Raw genomic sequence first — 20,579 nt, 5'->3', positions numbered from 1 at the left:
GGGGTTATATTAATTTTTGTTCAATCTTTGTGGTTGCAGATCAGATGTGTTCAAGGATTATTTGAAGAGATTATTGATTCCAGATATTAGTTGAATAGATGTATTTTTTTATTTAACATTTTAGTTCAAGTAATTTTGTTCTAGATATTACTGGGATTTCAATTGGGATGTAAAATATGTTGTATTTACCATTATAATTAATATGAAGTACTTTTATAAAGATTCATTTTTATGTTTCAATTTCGATGTTTCTTTTCATTTTTGTGTTCACTAAAATATTTACCAAAACCTTACAGCATTAAGAGAGAGAAAAAATAATAAAGTAATATTTGAAATTTTATTTTATTATGCTGTGCAATTTCCGTCTGACTTTTTGATTTAGCGTCCGAAAATTCGGACGGTAATTAGCGTCTGAAATTTCAGACGCTAAATCAAAAAGTCAGACGCTAAATATTTACCGTCCGCCAAACGGACGCTAAATGGAGAATTAGCGACCAGGGGTTTTGCATCAGCCTTTTAGTGTCCATTGACGGATGCTAACCTCTTTACCGTCCGATCCCGCATTTTTAGCGTTCGATTTTGACGGACGGAAAAGAGTGATATTCATGTTGTGTAAATCAATTGAACATAACTTATAACAGGATCTCACACATATGTAATACACCAAAGATGATTAAGTCTCTCAATTGCCATAAATTTCCCCAAACATCAGCACATTAACCTAATTTCGCAATACAGATATTTCTCCAATTCCTTTTTCTGCCAACAACAGTTAAACATTCCGCCAATAATTGTTTTTATATGATTTAATATGAATGAATACACATAAATCAATTGTACATAATTAATTCATTAACGAATTACTCTCATAAATCAAAATTAATTCATCTCACACATAACTATAACACCAAAGACAATTAAGTCTCTAAATTGCACGACCATTACCATAAAATTCCCCAAACATCAGCTCATTACCCTATTTTCGCAATTTCTCGCAATACTCAGAAAATTTTCCAATTCCTTTTACATTTTGCCGAAATTTATTACACAAATATGTAAACAATACAAATCCTTAAAAGAATTTGTTAAAAATACAAATTTACCTTTCCTTCAATAGCAGAATTTCAACAACAAGATTTTCGACCCAAATTCCTTCAAAAACTTCCACCAAGGAACGCCAACTCACCGAATTCACATATAACGCAAAAATTACGATAAATATTACGAGAATTAAGGGAGAATGAGGGAGAATTTTATATATAATTAAGGGAGAACGAGTATATGAAGGGAAAATGAGGGAGAAAAGGGAGGAGGAGAGATGCCGACAAGTGAGTAAGGTTTTTTTAAAAAACCAATTTCAGGTTATTTTTACTGTATGGAGCAAAATTACACTTTTACCCCCCGATATGGGCAACTACCTCCCTGAACCGGGTATGGGCGTATCACGACTCGGATAGGGATGAGTAATAAAGGGTTAGGGTTTGGTTAGAAATAGTTTATTGTTTTATGTATCATTAGTAGGTAGGATGAATACAAAAATGAGGGTAAAATTGTAAATGAAGTGTGGGACCTATATATTATATATAGAAATATTTGTAAATATAACAACTAAAATAAGACGCACCTAAAAGACGGATCCGGAAAGAGTAAGAAGTAGTGTCTTTTTCTCATACATAAATAGAAGAAGTAGTGTCTTTTTCTCATATAGAAGAAGTAGCATGTCTGACAACATCAAAATTCATAAACCAAACAACAAGAACGCTATTATTAAAATTCCAATTATTTGACGCTAGCTAGTGATCTTCTAACAAGGATTCACTGAGTCGTAATTATTGTACTCGTAAAATTTGGCACATAAAAGATAATAAAAAAAACTTAGTAGCCCTAAAATGCTAAGCATCCAATATAGGTAATCTACATGACCATGGTTAATATCATCTGGTAGCCATGAAGTAGTATGTTGAACCACACTAAGAACAGCTGCACCAAGATAACTTCCAAGTGCAAATTGTAAACCAATTAAAGCAACTGCAGTATTGTTAAGCGAAGCTGGAAGTTCCTGATAATAAAATCTCATCAACGTTGAGAAGTAAAATGCTGAGCCAAATCCCAATAATCCTAGCGGGAAAACAAGCCAAAATACTGACATAGGAGCCACTGCCGCATGCGCTTGTTCCATCAAATGGTGACTCTTGACAAGATTAAGCCGTTTCATTTCGACTAAGCCGAAAGCAACCGCGCTTAGCACATTGAGAAAGTATCCGACACCAATGCATTGGAGAGGCGTATGAGATTGATTAGCTATCTTTCGCCATAGTGGATATATAATGCGATCAATGATAAAAATTCCGAGGCAGGTTGTTATAAGGATAAAGATAAAGAAGATATCAAGGCAAGCAACAACCAACAACAAGCTACAACTATTCTGCCTACTGCCAGCTCATCAAAGTAGTTAGTTGGTTGTATCTTTTATCTCTACTGTATGCTGTTGTAATCAGTTAGAATCAGTTAGAGGTTGTTATAGAGATTGTACATGTCAGCATTTCTGTGATTGGTTATCAGAAACTTCAGCTCATTATGATTGGCTAGGACAGGTCATGTTGTTGTCCTATTTAAAGTCAATCAATATTGTAATAATGACATCTATCAGAAATACAATCTCATTCTCTCCCTCTCTATTTCTCTCTCTAATATTGTTTCTCTCTCAATCTGAGAACAAATATAAATGAAGTTCTAAGAACTTCTTCATGGTATCAGAGCCCGGGTTGCGGGTCTCGTCTAAACTGGGTGTTTGATAGCGGTACTGGATAAGTATTTACCTCAACAGGATGTCCAGCCCCTAAGAGGATTATTGTTCTGACCTTTCCAGTTAGCTCTGAATTTCTAAGGACACTCACAAGTGAGGGGGTGTGTTGAAACCCATTAAGTGCCCACTTGTGAGTGTCCCACATTGGAGAAAGAGGAGAGAATAAACTACTTTATAAGATAAGGAGTTACTCCCCCTATCACCAATTGATTTTAGGATGGAACCTCCTAACTTGTAAGTGGGCCAAACTCTCCTCCTCCTTATTGGGTTACCCAGGCCCATTTTCATATAAATCTAAAATTTAACAATAAACATACTTCCTGCTGGTGTTTTGAAATGCGGTCCTATGCTTCTATCCATGACTAAAGCCTGGAGCACGACTAAACTCGAACCGATTGCAAAGATGATGCTAGAAACTATTCCGGCTGACAATATTGGCAAAACTTTTATCAATCTTTTGAGGTCCTCAACTTCCTTTACAGTACAGAGGCTCCATGATTTCGTGTATTCTTGGCTACCATTGACATCTTCATTTTCTTCATACATTGTTTTTAGAGCTGCTCGATTAAGAAATCTCCATCGAACGAATAACAATGTCAAACATTATAAGGATTTGGGGATATTTCCTTGCAAATTTAAACATATAGTCAAACAACCGAGCTAGAGAAACAACAAATTTGAAGTGCTTTATTTAGTTTACCTGAGGCCATTACTTGGGGCTTGATAAGATATGTTTGATATTGAAATTCCGTAAAAATAACTATTGATGTCACAGTTTTCAGCTGTATTTACTTTCAGCTTCCTGAGAGATGCTACTAAAACACGAGCAATGCTGGTGAAAGGGCTCCCTCCTTCTCGCATTACACGCTTGTAGAAAGATGAGCCACACAAGAAGACGACAATGGCTATTGCATTAGCTGCGACTCCAATGCCATAACCGAGTCCCCAACTCACATTACTTTGCAAGTACACAATGACTGTGTAACCTATCACTTCGCCGAGTTGATGAGCAATAAGGTACCAGTTAAAGAACCTTTGTTGCTGTTCGGATGACTTAGGAAATTGGTTCGCGCCTATTGTTCCTAGTAGACAATTTGTGCCTCCAGCTCCGATCACAGACAAGGCTATGGTGACATAGATAAAGCCTTGTTGCTGGTTTGATGGGAGGTTGCATTTTATTAAGCTACTTGTGGTACATGGAAGGGGCTTTAAGGAAGGAATTGTAGCTGAAAGTGTAAACATCATAACACCCTGAAAGAATAGTATATAAACGGGTTGGACGAATACCACTTTAATATTACATGTTACCTCAATATCCCCCCAAATCTAAAAGAAACCCTAGTATTTTCTAAGTATTAATTAAGTCACTTTTATTGTACCTTGTCGGTCAAGTACGCATTATGACTATACGACTCTTTCAAGATAAGAATTACTATCTATATATATATAATTCAAGATAAACAGACGACATGCTGCCATATGTAATCTTCCGTCCCCCATACAATCAAATGAAATATTAATCAATAAAAATTATTTGTTTCAAAACTCGAATACATGACCTCTCATTTGATATGTTAATGCACTAACCAACTACACTACAATACTCATGCTGGTCTTTGTGAGAGAAAAAATCATTTAAAGACATGACACTATTTCTATTTTTGAAGACTTCAAATGCACGTTGGTAAACAATCCGAACACAAGAACTATTAGTTGTATATAATAAAAACATTATCTTTAATTTGTATAGCTCCCTACTTTAATTTAAAGGAAAATTTATCTGGAATAATCCCACCTTTGTATGATCTTACTAAAATAATTTCACATTTGGATGATTCTAGAATAATCCTACCTTTGCTTACTAAATTGAGTTTTTGGTCCCCAGAACATAGTGATCGTAAACAACAGGTTCCCAGTTCCCAGCCCCCTTTCCCTGTTGCCCCACCCCCACCCCCTGCCACAAGCCTGCCTCCCCCTCCCCTCCTCCTGTTGCAGCCCCCCCCCTTCCCCTATCGCAGCCCCACCCCCTCCCCTCGTCGCAGCCCCCACACCCTCCCATTCGCACCATCTCACCATGATCATCTCACCATTCGCACCATCATATCCACCATTCGCACCACCATCTCCACCATTCGCACCACCTTGAAATCCACAAAGAGGAGAGAGACAGGAGAAAGGGAGAAGTGGCGACGGGGAGAAAGAGGGGTGGGGGCCTGGTGGCTGGTGCGTGGTCTGGTGGCTGGGGCTGGGTCTAGGAGGAAAAACTTGCCAGTTTGCCAAGTTACAGGTTTTTGCGACCAAAAAATTGATTTAGTAAGCAAATGTACGATTATTCCAGAATAATCCAATGCTGAAATTATTTTCGGAAGATCGGCCAAAAGTGCGATTATTTCAGGCAAATTTTCCTAATTGAAATTTATTTTAACCGTTTTTAGTATAATTCCTTTTGATAAAATTGTGGTATGTATTTCATAAACATAAAAGCACCCTTAATTAGTAATTAGGACCCTGTTATTGTGCCTTTTGTCTCCGTATGCATTCTTTATCATAATCAATGTTCATCATTTTTTATGAACCTTAAGTGCCCAATTTCTCGACTTCAATTTGCAGTTACGTGAAACTATGATAAACTAATTCCCAAAATCATTAAGTTTGATAAACTTTTACTATTTAGGAGTATAATGGGAATGTTTGCAAACATGGGATAATTTACGGAAAGACCACATAAGATATAAACAGGATGAAGTATGATATTATGGTATTCCTAATTTATGATATTATCCTCCTCAGTCCTCATACGCCCATATAAAACTAGGTGAATTTGGTCCTAGATGTAACAATCTATAACTAATTTTCGGAAGGAAAAAAAAAGAAGTAAATTAATTCTACTTACAAATAGAGAAACAAAAGATGAAACAATGAAAATGGAGAACGATCCAAACCAGGAGTCTGCAAGGACTGCTGCGAGGATGTTGACCAAAGTCATACCAGCCATAGCTATATTATACAACTTTGCTGCAGTGATCTCTTTCATGTTGTATTGCTCTATAGCGTACACGACCATGTTGGCACTCCAACCACTTGAAGCCAATGATAATCCCATGATTGTCCCTGTCATTTTAATGGACCATGGTAACTAAAATAAAAACAAAAAGCTAATGCTTTAATGGATAAGTAATCCTATTCCATATATTCATAATAAGTAATCCTATTCCATAAGTAACCACATTATTAGTTTAAGTTGATTTCAGAAAAAAAAAAGGTAACCTTGTAAGTTTATGAAAAGTAACCTCAATAAAACGTATGAGTAACTCCATTTTATTATATGAGTAATTCCAATGATATATAAAAATTACTTTATTTAAACGTACGAATAAGCCTAATTTATTTGTTTGAATAAACTCAGAAGTTCATAAAATTAACCCCATTTATCGTTACCAGTAGCTACATCTCTCTCTCTCTCTCTCTCTCTCTCTCTCTCTCTCTATATATATATATATATATATATATATATATATAATCCAATACAAACAAATGTCATGCTATCACATGTACTCTATCCTACTCCACACAATCAAATGAGACATTAAACAATTAAAATGTATGTTTCAGGACTCGAACTCATGACCTCGGTTTGATATGCTAATTCACTAACCAACTACACTATAATGCTCATGTCGGTCTTTGTGGGGGGAGGGGGGAAATGATTTAACGAGATATATTTATATTTTTGAAGATTTCAAATGCACATCTGTAAATAATCCGGGACGTGTGGTTTGGGACAAGAACTAGTTTTATTATAATTGATCCAACAAGTGTGTGCTCTTGTAGTGGGAAAAAACATGCATTGTAGCCTTGCGGGCCCTCGCATTGGTAGGATTCTTAACTTTTCAAACGTTTGATTTACAACTTGGTCCCTTGCATGGCTGGATCGACATTTGGGCTTTTATATTGTGGCCACAATATTTCGTTAGCTAGTGGTGGTTTTGTGGAAAATGCGTTGATTAATATTACAATACAAGGAAAGATGCCTAGAGAGTAGGGATTCTCTCTCTCTCTAACCCACACCGCCCCCACGGCACAAAGTGAGAGCAACTAGCCCACCCCACTCGCAGAGAACTCCGTCTCCATTGAAGATACCAAGAGTCAACCCCAACCTCAACCCCCACCCCCACCCCAACCACCACCCTCCCACCACCCGCAACCCCCACCCAAAGGACTCCCTTCTGACACCAACACATTACAAACCCTTCCGCTCATCCTAAGCCCCCCCTCACAATCCCTTAGCCCATATAACACCTCAAACCCCCAGCCCAGACATCAACCCTAGGTAACTGAAAAATCCTTTAGAGAGGTAATAACACTAGCCTCTGCTAGTAAGGTAATATCCATGTTTCAAATTGCTTGCCTTCCCCCGATAAGATTGCCCTTTGTAACAATGCATGAAAATCTTAAGGAGGGGGAAGAAATTTTCATTCCCATAGCAGAGGAAGAATACAAAAGTATAACTCAACTTTGGGAGGCTACACTAATCGTGAAAATTCTGGAAAGATCTGTCTCTAAAGAATTCCTAAAGAAAGAGCTCCAAAGGTTGTGAGCCTAGAAGGAAAAGCTAGACCTGGTAACCATGGGGAGGGGTTTCTACAACATTCAATGCCCTAGTCAGACCAGAATGTCGGAGATCCTGACAGAAGGACCATGAACCTTATTAGGGAGCAACATTTGGGTCCAAAGATGGAAGCAGGTTTCCGACCATCAAAGGCGCAGATTTCTGAGTTCCTAAGGTGGGTGGCATTACCAGAACTCCCTGTCGAGTTTTTTAACAAACCAATACTGGAAAAGATAAGGAATTCATTAGGTCAAATCTTGAAGATTGACGCCCATTTGTTAAAAGGAGAGATCAAGAGGTACGCAGCAATTTGTGTTTTAATGGAGAAAGACAAAACCTTACCAAAAGGAGCATGGATTGGAGGAAACTTCCAGCCTCTTGTATTTTGCGAGGGGCCTTGGTTTTGTGCTTACTCTAAAAAATTCGGACACCAAGCAAAAAATTATGGGTAGTCAAACATTCGTTCGAATATTCCTAAATAAAAAATCGGGGATAAGACGAATGAAGAAGAAGGCAGCCATGGTAATAAATGGGAGAAAGTCAATCGAAAAGAAAAAGGAATAAGAACAAAGTTAATGGCGGGCCAGCAGCGTGTCTTTACGCATTGGACCCCCAAGGAAACTCTGAACCTAGTAGATCTGGAGGGGCCCAATAAAAGGGCGGCTAGAAGGTCCGAAAAAAGAAGAGAGAGAAAGATTTAAGGCCCTTGACCTGGGGAAAAGTGATTGCATTTTAAACAATTCTTTTGACACTCTACAGAAACTGGAAGATTTGGAAAGATTTCAACTTTATGAAAACTCAGAGATACAAACCCCTCTGATGACGAAAAGTGAGAAGGCTAGCTTACCTACCAGCCCCATCACGTCCCATCATCCAAAACCTCATAAGCTTAAGGCCAGGGAAAAGTAAGTCTCCTCCGCATTTTTAAACAATCTTCCTCTCAAATAAAAACCTCGGAAAATCTACTCCCTCCTTGGAATATAGAACACCGAGTAGAGCTATTCCTAACCGCACCACCTCCAATGACACCACCATCACCCCCAACACCACCAAATATCCTAGCCTTCCGCTGCGATCACCCCGTCCACTTCAACCAATGATTCTAACCGGTGATGGGTGATTTCAACTTGGGTTATGCATACTACTTGATCCTGGAAGGGGAAGAGTGACATTTAACGGACCTGACGTGGAACGAAGTGAAACCCATAATTATGAATCCATACCCAGCCTAGAAATTTTCAACAACATGATTCTCTATGTCAACTCCGACCTAGCACCAGTACACCTTCCTCAACTATAAGATGTGTGTCACCTTCCCAAAACACTGTTCACATTTTTGAAGTGGCTTTTAGAGAGAGAGAGAGAGAGAGGGGGGGGAGGAGTAGAGAAAGAAGAGAAAGGTATTTTTCAAAACATGGGCCAATAATGGGTCGATCCGGCACCGGTCCTACCTCCAACCCGCACCATGATCATGATGATGAACACCTCGGTGAGGCTCCAAGCCATGAGCAACACCGATGCGTGACTCTTAGCCCGAGCACACAGACCCGTAAGGAAGGTGGGAGCGATAGTGACATGGGTCGAGAGGGTTAAAATACCGTCGAGAAGTAGAGGCTTGTCTTCAACCCCACATGAGAAAGATAATCGACATCAAAAAGGGGGAAGAAGTTCTATCATGGACACCCGAAAACGAAGAGGTTCTAGCCAAGTTCCTCAACAACCCCTTGTCCCTCATAATATGACTAACCTATTTTGGAATGTGCGAGGGATGAGAATACTCTCCTTAAAACCCAACCTACGAATGCTAATCTCCCAACACCATCCGGAAATGATCATTCTTTTGGAAACAAGGGTGTGCCGCCAAACCACCATTAACATTATTAAAACCGTGGGCTTTGACTCTTGGCATTTAGTGGAACCGAGGGGATTCACGGGGGGCCTAGTCCTCCTTTGGAACACCACAATCCTCAAGTTACATACTATTGCAGGAAATGCTCAAGGGGTGCATGCAGTGGTTGAGGTTTGTTCTTTACACAAATCTTTCGTATTATCCGCAATTTATGCAAGTCCTAAATATGTTAATATATAGGAAAGTTTTGTGGCAAGATTTATGTGCTATGTCAGACTCTATTACTTGTTCATGGCTAGCTATTGGGACTTTAAGATTATTAGCCAAAATGATAAATATGGAGGTCAAAAAATAAACACTAACTAAGCCAACTTATATGCTTCTTCTATGAACTCTTGTAACTTGTTAGATATGGGTTATCAAGGTCAAAAGTTTATATGGTCTAACAAGTTGAAAAGAAACCTAATTTTGAACGATTAGATAGGGGTTGGGTAAACCGGAATGGATAACTATGTTCCCGAACTCAAACCTTTGGCATCTCCCACGTGCAACTTCCGGCCATTGCCCTCTTCTAATGCATTTAGATAATCCTTCACCGAGACTAGGAAGTAAGCCTTTTAGATTCGCACCCATGTGGTTTTTAGATGACTTTTTTAAGGAAAAAATTGAACAAGCATGGCCTTTTTGGGTGGGGGGGGGGGAATATTGTATCTACTTTAAAAAATTTACAAAATAACCTCAGAGATTGGAATGTGAACAATTTTGGTAATGTCTATAAACGGAAGCATTGGGCTTTAGCGAGACTTGAGGGCACCCAAAAAGCCTTACAATTGAAATCTTACTCAAAGTTCCTTCAACACCTTGAAATTGAGATACGCGAGGAAACTGTTAACATTCTAATGCAAGAGGAATCTCTCTGGGCCACGAAAAATAAAATGGATAGATTGAAAGAGGGGGAAAGAAACACTAGTTACTTTCATAGAAGTGTGATATGCTAATTCAACACCTTGAAATTGAGATACTCATGACCTCGGTTTGATATGCTAATTCACTAACCTACTACACTATAATGCTCATGTCGGTCTTTGGGGGGGGGGGAAATCATGATTTAACGAGATATATTTATATTTTTGAAGATTTCAAATGCACATCGGTAAATAATTTGGGGCGTATGCTTTGGGACAATAACTAGTTTTATTATAATTGATCCAACAAGTGTGTGCTCTTGTAGTGGGAGAAAACACGCATTGTAGCCTTGTGGGCCCTCGCATTGGTAGGATTCTTAACTTTTCAAACGTTTGATTTGCAACTTGGTCCCTTCCATAGCTGGATCGACATTTGTGCTTTTATATTGTGGCCACAATATTTTGTTATCCAGTGGTGGTTGTGTGGAAAATGCGTTGATTAATATTACAATACAAGGAAAGATGCCTAGAGAGTGGGGATACTCTTTTTCTCTCTAACCCACACCGCCCCCACGGCACAAAGTGAGAGCAACTAGCCCACCCCACTCGCAGAGAACTCCGTCTCCATTGAAGATACCAAGAGTCAACCCCAACCTCAACCCCCATCCCAACCACCACCCTCCCACCACCCGCAACCCCCACCCAAAGGACTCCCTTCTGACACCAACACATTACAAACCCATCCGCTCATCCTAAGCCCCCCTCACAATCCTTAGCCCATATAACACCTCAAACCCCCAGCCCAAACATCAACCTTAGGTAACTGAAAAATCCTTTAGAGAGGCAATAACACTAGCCTCTGCTAGTAAGGTAATATCCATGTTTGAAATTGCTTGCCTTCCCCCAATAAGGCTGCCCTTTGTAACAATGCATGAAAATCTTAAGGAGGGGGAAGAAATTTTCATTCCCATAACGGAGGAAGAATACAAAAGTATAGCTCAACCTTGGGAGGCTGCACTAATCGTGAAAATTCTGGAAAGATCTTTCTCTAAAGATTTCCTAAAGAAAGAGCTCCAAAGGTTGTGAGCCTAGAAGGAAAACCTAGATCTGGTAACCATGGGGAGGGGTTTCTACAACATTCAATGCCCTAGTCAGACCAGAATGTCGGAGATCCTGACGGAAGGACCATGAACCTTATTAGGGAGTAACATTTGGGTTCAAAGATGGAAGGCAGGTTTCCGACCATCAAAGGCGCAGATTTCTGAGTTCCTAAGGTGGGTGGCATTACCGGAACTCCCTGTCGAGTTTTTTAACAAACCACTACTGGAAAAGATAAGGAATTTATTAGGTCAAATCTTGAAGATTGACGCCCATTTTTTAAAAGGAGAGATCAAGAGGTACGCAATAATTTGTGTTTTAATGGAGAAAGACAAAACCTTACCAAAAGGAGCATGGATTGGAGGAAATTTCTAACCTCTTGTATTTTGCGAGGGGCCTTGGTTTTGTGCTTACTCTAAAAAATTCGGACGCCAAGCAAAAAATTATGGGCAGTCAAAAATTCGTTCGAATATTCCTAAATAAAAAATCGGGGATAAGACGAATGAAGAAGAAGGCAGCCATGGTAATATGGGAGAAAGTCAATCGAAAAGAAAAAGGAATAAGAACAAAGTTAATGGCGGATCAGCAGCGTGTCATTACGCATTGGACCCCCAAGGAAACTCTGGACCTAGTAGATCTGGAGGGGACCAATAAAAGGGCGGCTAGATAGTCCGAAAAAAGAAGAGAGAGAAAGATCAAAGGCCCTTGACCTGAGGAAAAGTGATTGCATTTTAAACAATTCTTTTGACACTCTACAGAAACTGGGAGATTTGGAAAGATTTCAACTTTCTGAAAACTCAGAGATACAAACCCCTCTGATAACGAAAAGTGAGAAGGCTTCCGCTGCGATCACCCGGTCCACTTCAACCAACGAGTCTGACCGGTGATGGCTGATTTCAACTTGGGTTATGTAGACTAATTGATCACGGAAGGGGAGGAGTGACATTTCACGGACCTGACGTGGAACGAAGTCAAAGCCATAATTATGAATCCATACCCAGTCTAGAAATTTTCAACAATATGATTCTCTATGTCAACTCCGACCTAGCACCAGTACACCTTCCTCAACTATAAGATGCGTGTCACCTCCCAAAAAAAAAAAAACATTGTTCACATTTTTGAAGTGGCTTCTAGAGAGAGAGGGGGAGGACTAGAGAAAGAAGAGAGAGATATTTTTCAAAACATGGGCCAATAATGGCACGATCCGGCACCGGTCTACCTCCAACCTGCACCATGATCATGATGATGAACACCTCGGTGAGGCTGCAAGCCATGCGCAACACCGATGCGTGACTCTTAGCCCGAGCACACAGACCCGTAAGGAAGGTGGGAGTGATAGTGACATGGGTCGAGAGGGTTAAGATACCGTCGAGAAGCCAAGGCTTGTCTTCAACCCTACATGAGAAAGATAATCGACGTCAAAAAGGGGGAAGAAGTTATGTCATGGACACTCGAAAACGAAGAGGTTCTAGCCAAGTTCCTCAACAACCCCTTGTCCCTCATAATATGACTAACCTATTTTGGAATGTGCGAGGGCTGGGAATACTCTCCTTAAAACCCAAACTACGAATGCTGATCTCTCAACACCATCCGGAAATGATCATTCTTGTGGAAACAAGGGTGTGCCGCCAAACCACCATTAACATTATTAAAACCGTGGGCTTTGACTCTTGGCATATAGTGGAACCGAGGGGATTCGCGGGGGGCCTAGTCCTCCTTTGGAACGCCACAATCCTCAAGTTACATACTATTAGAGGAAATGCTCAAGGGGTGCATGCAATGGTTGATGTATGTTCTTTACATAAATCTTTCGTATTATCCGCAATTTATGCAAGTCCTAAATATATTAATATATAGGAAAGTTTTGTGGCAAGATTTATGTGCAATGTCAGACTCTATTACTTGTTCATGGCTAGCTATTGGGGACTTTAAGATTATTAGCCAAAATGATAAATTTGGAGGTCACAAAATAAACACTAACTAAGCCAACTTATATGCATCTTCTATGAACTCTTGTAACTTGTTAGATATGGGTTATCAAGGTCGAAAGTCTGTATGGTCTAACAAGTTGAAAAGAAACCTAATTTTGAACGATTAGATAGGTGTTGGGTAAACCGGAATGGATAACTATGTTCCCGAACTCAAACCTTTGGCATCTCCCACGTGCAACTTTCGGCCATTGCCCTCTTCTAATGCTTTCGATAATCCTTCACCGAGACTAGGAAGTAAGTCTTTTAGATTCGCACCCATGTGGCTTTTAAATGACACTTTTAAGGAAAAAATTGAACAAACGTGGCCTTGGGGGGGGGGGGAATATTGTATCTACTTTAAAAAATTTACAAAATAACCTCACGGGTTGGAATGTGAACAATTTTGGTAATATCTATAAACGGAAGCGATGGGCTTTAGCGAGACTTGAGGGCACCCAAAAAGCCTTACAATTGAAATCTTACTCAAAGTTCCTTCAACACCTTGAAATTGAGATAAGCGAGGAAACTGTTAACATTCTAATGCAAGAGGAATCTCTCTGGGCCAGAAAAAATAAAATGGATAAATTAAAAGAGGGGGAAAGAAACACTAGTTACTTTCATAGAAGTGTGATGATCAAAAGAAATGCTAGCAGAATCTTATCCTTAAGAAATGAAGTAGGGCAAGACACTAGGGACTCGAATCAAGTTATGGAGCATATTTTAGAGTTTTTCCTCAACCTATATTTCATGGAAACATTCTTGAGCCTATCCACCTTCTAACGAGGAAATAAAAAAGGCCCTAACACAAATGAAACCCGTTAAAGCTCTAGGCTCTGATGGGTATCATCCTATATTTTTCCAGAGAATGTGGGAGATTGTTGGGGAGGATGCGTGTCAAAATGTTAGATCTTCGTTTGAACAAAGGAGGGTCCCTAAAGACATGTGTCAAGCTATCATTTGTCTCATACCTAAGCAACACCCCCCGAAAACGGCAATACACTAAAGACCTATCAGCTTGAGCAATACGGTCTATAAACTTGCAACTAAAGTCATCGTTAACCGCCTAAAGCCCTTGATTCCCTACTGGATCTCACCAAACCAAAACCACTTTATTAAAGGTAGGGGACCGAATGTGAATATTGTGGTGGCTTCGGAAGTCCTCTACTTAGTGAACAAAAAGAAAGGGAAAACGGAGTGGTTCGCTCTAAAAGTTTGATTTAAAAAAGCTTACGATCGAATTGAGTGGAGTTTTGCTATGTCTTGCCTCCAGAACTTGAACCTAATTGATTCCTCAGTAAATCTGATTATGAGTTGTGTCTCCCAATCTTCCTCCCCAGTCCTAATCAATGGTAGTAAAACTGAAGCTTTTAACGAGGCTTAAGACAAGGAGATCCCATGTCACCATACATTTTTATTGTTTGCCTTGAATATATATATCTATTTCATACGATCAATCAAGCAACTTTAGAGAAGAAATGGACCCCCTTTTGGGTTGGAAAAGACAAAGTTCCTATATTGCACCTAATGTTTGCAGATGATCTACTGTTATTTGGGAGGGTAGACAAAGCCACAACCTTTGAAGTGAGGGAAATTTTAAAGAATTTATTCCTGATGTCGGGACAAAAAATAAATGAAAGTAAGAGTCGCCTTATCTTCTCCGCTAACACATCATTAGATATTAGAAACCTATTCCAACAAATCTTTGAGTTAGAGGGAAATGATGACCTAGGTACCTACTTAGGACTTCCCTTATGCCACAAAAGACTCTCAAAGAATCAAGTTCAATTTGTGGTTGATAAGATGAAAAGTAAACTCGCAAACTCGAAAATAAAATATCTCTTGAGGGCATGGAGATTATGCTTGATATCATCTACTCTGGCCACTATCCCACCTTATTATATGCAAGCCACCTTTGTCCCAGTGAAAATCTTAAAAGATCTAGATCGAGTGTGTAACAATTTTTTGTGGAGAGAGTAGGATGGGAAGAACAAAATACACTTAGTTGGGAAACAAAGAACCTTCACACCCAAGGGTTATGGCGAGTTAGGCATCCAAAACCAAATTTTAATGAATGCAACATCCATGGCTAAACTAGGTTGGAAATTATCCAAAGGTCCTGAAAACTTAGCTAAAAAATGTATAGAGTCCAAGTATGTCCACCGAAATTATGTCACCTAATTTAGAAAAGGATCTCCAGTATGGCAAATTTTGGGAAAAGGTTGGCACTTTCTTGCCAATAATAGTCAATGGATTTTAGGAAAAGGGGATAATATCAAATTTTGGCATGATGATTGCCAATTATAGTCAATGGAAAGGGATAGGATCCCTTAGAAACTTTTGTGTAGGCCCCCTAAATGAGTATGAGAGTGAGCTTAAGGTGAGAGATGAAGTAAGAGGAGGGGAGTGGAACGTCGAGTGTCTATCCATAAACTTATCGGATGTTATCATAAGTAAAATATATGACTTGGACCCGGCTACCCCATGAGGAAGCTTAAGAGGACTCGCTTCTTCCCCTTTTTCTAACACAATAAGATTTTTCCTTACCTGCAGCTTATAAGATCCAACTATCTTGGGATGAAAGTCCGGCCATCGACTGGGTGTGGAAGATGAACACATATGGAAAGATCCAGTTCTTCCTTTGGTTAGTATGTCAAGATCGCCTTCCCTATAACAAGCTGTTACATGATCGAAAAACCTCCCTAACCGCACATTGTGCAAATGTACAAGAAGTGGAAAACACCCATCACATTATGAGAACATGCTCTTGGACGAAGGAAATTTGGGATATGGCTATACCTCTATACATACCTAGGAACAGTGACACCACCCAGTGGCTTTATTCAAACCTGAACCTTGATAAAGATATTCTCCACATACACTGGCCAACCTTCTTCCCTTTCATATGTTTCAAAATTTGAAAAAGTAGGAATCATGTTGTCTTCAATCCCACAAAAGACCCCATGAAAGTTTAGGTTGTGCTTGCTTAAGCATGGCGAAAGGCCCAAGACTTTATCCAAGCAAAATCTGGAAGTAACAGTCACAAAAACCTTACCCGACCCTAAATTTATTAGATTAACCCCCCCCCCTCTAAGGCCTTGCTCATTGTAGATGCGGCCTTCCAAAACCATTCACAAACAGCGGGGGTGGCGGGAGTTATTCGAAATAACGAGGGGAAATGGATCCTTGGATTCGCAAAAACCACCTTTGTAGAAGACGCTTTATTAGCAAAACTTAGGGGAATCCAGGAAGGGTTAGCCGTAGCCCTAGATCATGGTTTCAAGAAATTGGCACTTTTTTTGGATGGTAAAATGGTCACCCAACTCTTGACCAGGAGACAACCCATACTAACATATACTCTAATGTTGTATACAGTATATAAATGCAGAGAGTAAGGCATGAAATTTGAAAGTTTCAAGATTCTAGATTGCAGTAGGGAGTACAACAAGCTTGGGGACATGATGGCCAAGCAGTGGAGAAAGACCAACAACTCGCAATTTGTAATAGGATAAGCTAAAATTTTCAATTCCCCACCTAGCTATCGCATCGATTGCTCTCTGGAGATTTTTGGCACCACTAATTAATAGTTAATCTGCTTTACCCTTTTTCACCAAAAATAAAATAAATATTACAATACAATTTGTACAACATTACTCAGATTAAAGTCTTACAACATATATGTTGAGTTAGATTTTATCCTTTAATCAAGTATTATCGTACGTAGCGCATGAGACGTTTAGCTTTCTGAATAACCTTAGTGGCTAACTTTTGATATATCTATTTGTGACTTTTACAACTTTTCTTACCCTTGGGGGTAATTTGCCTTAAAATATAGCTAACTCCCTCTAATTTGCTTGTTTCATTAATTGCTACTTCCTTCGTTCTTTTTTATATGTAAGAGCAGCTCCAATGGCAAGCAATAAAGAAAGCTAAACGTTTCGTGCCACATCATCTTTTCAAGCTACAATAAATTTAAGCATCATACTACTCCAATGGCAAGCAACAACTAGTTCTAGCTTGAATGTGACTCACCTTGCCAACTAAGCTCTTATTATTGCATATCATTAGTAATTTAACAAATGGGTCCCACCACAAATCATTTTTTGTAGTCAAGCAACCTGCTTGGGCAAGCAACAATTGCTCTCTAGCAGACCTATATATTATACTCCACTCTAATGATTGAGCAATTTGCTCACTATTTTAAAATATTGCAAGCAAGTCCAAAAAGCCTACCATTGGAGTTGCTCTAATACGTTGAATTTGGGTATTTTTCATGCACCTCCCTTTGACCATCAATAGTTATTTATATATAAAGAAAATATAATCATGTGTGATGTTGTTGGATTATTTGTTTTGATATATATAGACTTTTCAAATATGTATTTCTTAAAAAAATTTATATCCATAAAAATAGAGATGTTGTGGTCAAAGTTGTGTCTCGATAAATGTAAAAAGTCAAATGTTACCTCTATTAAAAAACGAAGGAAGTACTATTTAACCCTAAGGGCAATTTTCATACCATCTTGGGGATTACATCCCGCTTACATATGTGTGAAGTCTGGTAAGTGTTAACCCTAGAGGATAGGGTTCGAGTCCATAGTCGAGCAACACCATACATAATGAAGAATTTCGGAATTAGAATAGTTGCTTGCCATTACAACTATTTTTGTCCAGTCATGCACATACATGACAATCGGCTCAAACATATATTTGATTATATCATATATTTTTGTTTGGTAAAATATTTTAGTTATCTTAAAAGATAAGTTGCTAACATATTTTAGGTATTAAAATAATCACTACTATTTGATGAGTATCTAAAATAAAATTTCAAGTGATTAAAAAAACTTAAGTGATAAGTTAAAATTTTTAGCTTTTTAAAATCATGGTGACTGAAATTTTGAAAAATATTTTTGAAATTTTATAATAACTAATTTTGCCAAAATAATTTATTAACTTAATCAATTAATTTTGTCAGATAGCTAATCTAATCAGCTACCTTATCAATTCAAGCACCTTATCAATTTCAGCTTTATCTTATCAGTTTCAATTAACTTATCAATTGCAATTTATTTTCAGCTAATATTGTCAAATAGCAGCTACTTTAGCTCAAAAAGAAGAACAAAGAATAGCCAGTTACAAGCATATGATAGTACGTGAATTACCAGAGATAAACGGGAAGGTGACCCATCCTCCTTTCTTCTTGTTGTTGAAGCATTTTTGCCCATTATAATTCGCTTCATCATCTTTTGATAATTCTTCTTGCAGCTCCGTATTACAGGCCTGCATCTTTTACATTTACTATTAAAAAAAGATGGTAGCAATAGCTTCATTTGGCTCATTCATATACTTCCCATTTATATAAAGGTATACAATTATTGATTTTTTTTAAAGAAATGATTGTGCATAGACCATAGTGGTGTATTTAAAAATTCATATCATTTATAATTTTCTAAATATTTACTTTGGCTTTTAGTAGCTAATTATATAATAGATTTTCGGCTAGGTAGAATCCTTCTGGTGTACATCTGATGGGACTGATCACCAAAACTAATTGATTACATTTTTATCTATTTTAAAAAATTTGCAAGCAAGTTTGTATATTAGTTAGTTATGCCAGCCAATTTTATAGTCCAACATGTACATGGTTAAGTAGTACTTACTACTTAGTAGAGTATAGAGGCATGTTATGGGTGTAGAGAGTGTCGGAGAAAATTTTTAAAATGAATTGGAAAGATTCTGTTTATCCACACGGGTTTCAAGTTTTTCCTTTTTGTCTTATTTTTGCTAGTCTTATTACGTTCAATGAGTTTTTTTGTGCAACACGCCACACGGAATCCAAACCGTGTGGCCACAAAATTGTAGCTCTTCTTCCTTCCCCGCCTAATTTCTCTTCTCCTCACATTTTTTATTTTATCTCTCCTCCCACCCCAATTCCTCTTCGATCCTCCCTCCTCATATCTTCCACTTTTTCATCATCGCAAACTCAACCTTCGACTTCATCTGCGTCAACAACCACGTCATCCACGTTTCTCTCTCACCATTTTCCATTTTCTCTCTCCAGTTTCTTCTGCCATTAAAGCTGCAATGTCGAACAGACGAAGATGGAGTTTGACGCAAAAATAACCCCATATTGCATTCTTTGTAGTCTGTACACAGAGATCGTGCTTTGCATATTGCATTCCCCGCCAGCCCCGACCAGTACTCAGTGCGCACTAATTTTTCTCTCTCCTCAAACTAAACCCTGATCCAATTCTCAGATTCTTCTCTTCAATCTCATCGTCTTGCTCTTGTTGTGCAATAGGAAGCAGCCACGCTTACCAACGCCGGTATTTTTTACGAGGTAAGTTTGAAGTCATGTTTGTGATAGTTTTGGTGTATTGTAATCGAAATTAGTCTATGAATAATGAGTTATTGTTGAGTTGTAGTGATTTTTGAATTGAAGCTAGTGAATTGTTGAACATTTGTGATTTTTATGATTGTTTAATGTATTGGAATCGATATCAGTCCATTAAGGAGGAGGATAAATGGTTTTAATTGTTGTGATTTGTTAATGGAACTACTGAATGTTGTGATTTATGCATATGAAAATCTATAACCAATTCACATATCACAATTGGAACTGCTAAATTTCGTGATTTGTGATTGGAACTACTGATTTTTGTGATTGTTTCGATCTTTTGGGTTGATTTTATGCATAATTGAATATTGAAACTAGAACATGGATTATTGGGTTGTTAATTTTCAATTCAATTTCAGTTCCGCCGACTGATGCTCATTCTCCGTACGATGAGAGAATTCCTGCGTCTTCGCCGACGTTGTACTTTCTCTCTCCTACTAAGTACTCGATTCCCCTAGATTCAATAAAAATAACTTCTAGTTGCAGAAAAAGTAACCCCTAGTATCAGTAAAAATAACCCCTTATAATTACAAAAGTAATCTCAATTACAAAAAGTAACCCTAGTTTCAATAAAAGTAACCATATAATAAAAAAACTACTTTCAGTAAAAGTAACCCCTAGTTATAGTAAAAGTAACCCCCTTACAGTTACAAAAAGTAACCTATACTTTCAGTAAAAGTAACCCCTAGTTATAGCAAAAGTAATCCCCTTAGAGTTACAAAAAGTAACCTATACGTTCAGTAAAAGTATCTCCTAGTTATTGTAAAAGTAACCCCTAGTTATAGCAAAAGTAACCTATACTTTCAGTAAAAGTAACCCCTATTTATGGTAAGAGTAACCCCTCTTTATAAAAAAAGTAACCCCCTTATAGTTACAAAAAGTAACCTATACTTTCAGTAAAAGTAACCCCTTAGCATTATAAAAAGTAATCACTAGTGTCAGTAA

At 38.3% G+C, this 20,579-nt stretch overlaps 1 protein-coding gene across 1 annotated transcript; it reads right to left on the bottom strand.

The window, feature by feature from the left end:
• Positions 1-3,114: 3,114 nt before the first annotated feature.
• Positions 3,115-18,605, bottom strand: LOC104883268 (protein NRT1/ PTR FAMILY 2.3-like). The gene is made up of 3 exons (XM_048636392.2): positions 18,400-18,605; positions 5,700-5,917; positions 3,115-4,057 (listed from the first exon to the last, which is right to left on the bottom strand). Exons 1-3 carry the CDS (start codon positions 18,521-18,523, stop codon positions 3,503-3,505), a joined length of 897 nt encoding a protein of 298 aa, XP_048492349.1. The 5' UTR covers positions 18,524-18,605; the 3' UTR covers positions 3,115-3,502.
• Positions 18,606-20,579: the final 1,974 nt, after the last annotated feature.

Source organism: Beta vulgaris, chromosome 9, assembly GCF_026745355.1.
Source record: "Beta vulgaris subsp. vulgaris cultivar EL10 chromosome 9, EL10.2, whole genome shotgun sequence".
NCBI classification, from domain to species: domain Eukaryota; kingdom Viridiplantae; phylum Streptophyta; class Magnoliopsida; order Caryophyllales; family Amaranthaceae; genus Beta; species Beta vulgaris.
The sequence above is the reverse complement of the archived record's forward strand: the minus strand, read 5'-3'. Positions and strand labels throughout refer to the sequence as shown.